The sequence below is a fragment of the Microtus oregoni genome, unplaced genomic scaffold (assembly GCF_018167655.1).
Source record: "Microtus oregoni isolate MIOR12 unplaced genomic scaffold, Mior012 000057F_ref0000458, whole genome shotgun sequence".
Classification (NCBI taxonomy): domain Eukaryota; kingdom Metazoa; phylum Chordata; class Mammalia; order Rodentia; family Cricetidae; genus Microtus; species Microtus oregoni.
Genome location: NW_024543833.1, coordinates 7,725,843 through 7,731,834, shown reverse-complemented (window position 1 = coordinate 7,731,834; position 5,992 = coordinate 7,725,843). Strand labels below are relative to the sequence as shown.

Here is a 5,992-nt window from a genome sequence, read left to right as displayed (position 1 = left end):
CTAACTTGGGAACTGTACTACCACGTTACCTAGCAAATGGGTTTTTGTGCACATAGCTATATATTTCCTACTACGAATAAGATTGCAAAGCTGTAATACATGCACCAAATTCATATTTACAGCTATCAAGAAGCTTTCCAGAGTTCAGTTACCCTACATTCTTTTTTATTTTCGAGACAGGGTTTCTCTGTCCTGTCCTGGAACTAGCTCTTGTAGACCAGGCTGGCCTTGAACTCACAGAGATCCCGCCTGCCTCTGCCTCCCTAGTGCTGGGATTAAAGGCGTGCGCCACCACCACCCGGCTTCTACCTTACATTCTTGATAATACCAGCTGTGGTTTGGATGAGAACAGAGGTCAAATATATGTTTGAATACTTGGTCCCTAGTTAGTGGAGCTGTTTGGAAATGGTTAGAGGTGTGGCCTTGGAGGATGTGTGTCACTAAAGAAAAGACCTAAATTAATAAAATTAGAGGTATAAAGGAAGTGTTATAAAAGACACCCATGAAATCCAGAGGGTTTTAAGGATACACTTCAAAGCCCATATTCTACTAAATTGGAGAAGCTGAGAGAAATGGATGAATTTCTTAATGAATCTGACCTACCAAAGTTAAACCAAGAAGATATTTTTTAAAAATGATAAGAAATGACATTGGAACATCATTTAAAAACCTCCCATCTAAAACAAAAGCAAGGTAGAAGCCCAAGTCCAAATGGGTTTACCACAGGACTTTACAGGAAGTTCAAAGAGCTAAAACCAATGCTCCTCAAACTGCTCCATAAAACAAAAAAGGAAATTATACTTCCAATTATTTTTATCAACACAAAGACCCAGATACCTAAACTAGATAAATGTATAGAAGAAAGTTCTAGAACAAGCTCCTTCATGAACACAGATAGAAAAATTCTCAGTAGAATGTGTGTGAACTGAATTTTAGAACACTTCCAAAAGGATAAATCATCTTCATCCCAGAGATGTGGGAATTATTTAACACATATAAGTCAACAAATGTACTCCATTACATAAGTAGACTCAAGGACAGAAATCACATGATCATCTCAGATGGAGAAAAGAGCATTGGGAAAATCTAGGATTCCCTTAGGGGTTCTGGAGAGTCCAGGGATACAAAGAATATAATAAAGGCAAAATTCACAAGCCCACAGGCAACAGCATGCTAAATATAGGATACAAAGAACAAAAATTACTAGTTTTCCTAGATACCAATGACAAACACTAAGAAGTAAACCAGGGAAGCAATTCTGTTCACAATAGCTACTCTCAACTCCGTATCTTGGGATAGAGTTTATCACAGAAGTGAAAGACTAGTATATTCCCCAGGGAATGGACTAATATTAAAATCAAACCAAACAAATCCACAAATGACACCAAGTGGTAGTGTGGACGTGAGGTAAGGGGAATATTCACTGTTGGGAGCAAAAACTTCAGTCACTATGGAAACTAGTATGGATGTCTCTCCAACATTAAAGTAGATTATATGACCCAATAATAGTCCTGGGTATATACCCAATGAGTCTATATAGTGATATTTACTCACCATGGATTGGTGTTGTTCTGTTTACAATAGCCAGGAAATGAGTACATCCCAGACGTCAGTCTGCTAGTGAATAATGAAAATGTGATAAATACGTACAATGGAATTTTATTTAGCTTTAATGAAAATGAAATGATGAAAATTGCAGGTTGCCGGGCGGTGGTGGCGCACGCCTTTAATCCCAGCACTTGGGAGGCAGAGGCAGGCGATCTCTGTGAGTTCGAGACCAGCCTGGTCTACAAGAGCTAGTTCCAGGATAGGCTCCAAAACCACAGAGAAACCCTGTTTCGAAAAACCAAAATAAATAAATAAATAAATAAAATAGACAAGTAATAGAACATGGAGAAATCAAGCCAGTATCCACCTGGAAGCTTCATCTATATGGGCTAGCTTTCATAGGGTGGTGAGGAGTGCATCACTACTGGTGGAGAAAAGTAATCAACATTTTTATCCATGGAGAGGCCTGCAAGCTATGATAATAACCAGCTTGGCAAACTATGTCCTTTGGTACAGTAGTGGCATAGATATTATAGGAGTAAAGCAATCACTTTCTGATTGAATATAAAGCCTAATCCACAAGACAGAACTCATGCCTGGTAATAATGTTAACTGTGTCAAGAACCCCTCGCTTAGTAGATTATAAGCCCTACTATGACCTGCTTTTAATAGCCTACTAAATAGATATAGTATCAAACTGCCCTCTAAATACTTATATTTATCACTATAAATACAGGGATGGTTCATTATATGTAAATAAATATATAATATACTATATAAATGGACTCAAAGACAAATCACTTGATTATCTTAGAATAGATGCAGATAAGACTTTTGAAAAAAAAACCCAACATTTTTGTAGTAAAATGTCTGAAGATACTAAGAATACAAAGAAACTAGCTCAATATAATAAACGGTATATATGACAAACTTATAGTTAGCATCGTATTAAATGGGAAAAACTTTAAAGAATTTCTACTAAAATCAAGACCAAGAGTAACTGCTTTTCTCCACACTTATTTCATACAATACTTGAGACTTCAGCTAAACCAGCACGATAAGGACATAAAAAGGATGCAGATAGAAAAGGGAGAAATAAAATTATCCTGTTTGCAAACTTTTGTATGTAAGAGATCCTAACGAATCTGGATCCAGAAAGAAAACAGCAAAGTGGCCGAATGCAAAATTAACATCAAGCCAGCAGCCTTCCTGTACACCAGTAACAAACGTATCAAAAGGAAACCTGGGACACGGTCCCTTTCAAAACAGAAAACAACAAAAACAAATCCCTTGAAATACACCTGTACGAGGAAGCCCTGTGTAAAGAAACATTTCTAACACTGAAGAAAAGAATTGAAGATTCTGGAAGATGGAAGGACCTCATATGCTCATGGATCAGCACATTGTGAAATGGCTATAATATCAAAATGAATGCACAGATTCATTGCGATTTCCATCAAATTTTCAATAATATGCTTCACAGAATTACAGCGAGAGAGAGAGAGAGAGAGAGAGAGAGAGAGAGAGAGAGAGAGAGAGGTGTATGTGAGTAGCAGGCATACCGGTGAGCCACTTTGTCCCAGAAAAACAAAGAACAGAGCAGATCAGGTCCTTGGAGCTGGGCAGAATTTTAAATCAGTGACTTAGAGGAAGAGAGACGGAGAGGAAAAAGAGAATCATTCTCTGGGGGGGAAAAAAAATCCATCTGTGTGCCCCTAGAGGAAAAGATTTGTCACCCTGGAAGCACTGCAGAGCTAAGGGTTGTGGTGAACCACTAGGTGGCACTGTAAACACGACTCCTAAGCTGCCGTGCTGGTGGCAGCAAGTTGCTGGAGACCTGAACCCAATAGGCCAGAAAGGCGGCCAGCTGGGCGGGCGGAGGTGGTTTAAAGGCAGACTGGTGAGGAGCTAGGTTAGGTTGGGAGGAGACTGCGTCCTGGGGATGGCCTGGCTTTCTTGCCGAAGTCGGTCCAGGTGGACACCAAGAGCTCACGCAGAGTGAAGCATCCAGTGAGGGCACCTGGCCGGGATGCAAGGCCAGAGCCCGGGAAACAGACACAACTCTCTTTCCCAGAATCCGCCTGGAAAAAGTGAGGAATCGTGCTCACCTTTACATGGAGGAGAGCAGAATGGGTAAGCCAGTTTGTGCAGCGAGATCGTGAGGCAGCTGGATGTGATGTTTAAAGCCACAGGAGGATGGGTCTATACCTTTGAGGTGCGAACGTATTGTAAATGATTGCAACCCAATAGGCTTACCTTATTGTTAATACAACGGCTCTCTGAGGCTGCCTTGTTCTAACATTTCCCAGTTATTTCTTCACACTGTGCTTATGTGGGACATTAAAATTAGCAGTCAGACCCAATGAAATTCAGATTTTTCAGAGTTTAAAGAAAATATTTAACTCTGAAGAAAAGTACTGTTGTTTTTCTCTCTTTAACATACTGTGAAGGAAGCTTATGCATTGGAGGTAGCAACTCCGTGCTTATTCTCAAGCTCAGCCACCACTGCTGCAACCCTGGAAGAGTATGCGTTGGGATTTTGAGGAGAGGTCTGGTTAGTGATAAGAACACAGGTACATCTGTCCTTCTCAAGGGAATGTTTGTATGTTCTTCAGAAATCTGGGCTCACTCGAGCAAAATATGATGCAGTAGCCCCAGTAATGTGAAAATCTGGAGACTGGCTAGGACCTTTATGGAGTTTGATAGAGTTCATGGATATGCTCTGAGAGGGAACTTGCGGGGGCAAGAAATCAGACATGGAAAGAGAGGCTGTCCTTGGCATAGAAATGGAAGCTATTCCTGTAACCCGAGAGTGACAGACTATGAGTAAATGGAAGAGGCATGGGAAAACATTAAGCTGTGTGTATGAGAGGGACAGAATTCCAGGTACCAGGAGCACAAGTCAGAACGAGGCAAAACGGGGTCTGGTTTTCAATATGTTGTGTCTAAGCACTCATTTCGGCATGCCTGGACCTGCTCTTGGCGTGCGAGCATGACCTGTGTTGGTGTGCACTCCTATGTTCTCAAAACCATAATAACACAACAACGAACAAATCTGCCTTACAGTACATCTGATGCCAAGACCTGGAGGCATTTTCTTCCAGCCATGAACTCCTCGTTTCAACTGCATTTCTTGAATCTTACCCCGAATGCCACAGAGGACAACCTTTTAGGACCAAATGTCAAGAACGCGTCTTCAGCCTGTGAGGACATGGGCATCGCTGTGGAGGTGTTCCTGACTCTGGGGCTCGTCAGTCTCTTGGAGAACATCCTGGTCATTGGGGCCATAGTGAAAAACAAAAACCTGCACTCTCCTATGTACTATTTTGTGGGCAGTTTAGCAGTCGCTGACATGCTGGTGAGCATATCCAACGCCTGGGAGACCATCACCATGTACTTGATAAACAATAAGCTCCTGGTGATAACGGACACCTTCACACGTCACCTTGACAATGTGTTTGACTCCGCGATCTGCATTTCTGTCGTGGCCTCCATGTGCAGTTTGCTGGCCATTGCCGTGGACAGGTATGTCACCATCTTCTACGCCATGCGCTACCACCATATCATGACGGCCAGGCGCTCGGGGGTGATTATCGCCTGCATATGGACTTTTTGCATAAGCTGCGGCATCGTTTTCATCATTTACTACGAATCCAAGTATGTCATCATTTGCCTCATCTCCATGTTCTTCACCATACTGTTCTTCATGGTGTCTCTCTATATACACATGTTCCTCCTGGCACGCAACCATGTCAAGCGCATAGCAGCGTCCCCCAGATATAGTTCTGTGAGGCAAAGGACCAGCATGAAGGGTGCCATTACCCTCACCATGCTACTGGGGGTTTTTATTGTGTGCTGGTCTCCCTTCTTCCTCCACCTTATCTTGATGCTTGCATGCCCCCAGAACGTCTATTGCTCTTGCTTTATGTCGTACTTCAGTATGTACCTGATACTCATCATGTGTAACTCGGTGATTGATCCTCTGATCTATGCCTTCCGCATCCAGGAGATGCGGAGGACCTTTAAAGAGATCATTTGTTGTCATGGCTTTAGACTAATTGGTAGGCTCTGTGGCAGGTGTTAGACATAGTCTCTCTCGGTGGCTCTCATCTCTCAGTCCTTAAGGTTCAGCCAGGGGATGAGCAAGGTTCCTTAGGAATCTCAAATGTATTCTCCTTTAGCTCTTCTGCCACTCAAACCTGTGTTCTTAAACCTGTGTTCATTGTGTATCAAAAGAATACATATGTGGATTGTCTCCATCATGGGAATACATGTCTGAGACATGTATCTTTTTACATCTTACTCTTTCTCTACTTCACATTCCCTTTCTAGGAGGCTTTGCTACCCTCTCCCTGACCTCATAAGTCACCTTATGAGATGCAGAATATCCCGGGCGAGCTGTTATTGAAAGAAGCACTGTGGAGGTCTATGACGCCATGAGTGG

General features: G+C 42.2%; 1 protein-coding gene across 1 annotated transcript; it reads left to right on the top strand.

Moving 5' to 3' along the window:
- The first annotated feature begins 4,639 nt into the window (after window positions 1-4,639).
- Mc5r (melanocortin 5 receptor) lies at window positions 4,640-5,632 on the top strand. The gene has a single exon (XM_041639193.1). It carries the CDS (start codon window positions 4,655-4,657, stop codon window positions 5,630-5,632), a length of 978 nt encoding a protein of 325 aa, XP_041495127.1. The 5' UTR covers window positions 4,640-4,654.
- Window positions 5,633-5,992: the final 360 nt, after the last annotated feature.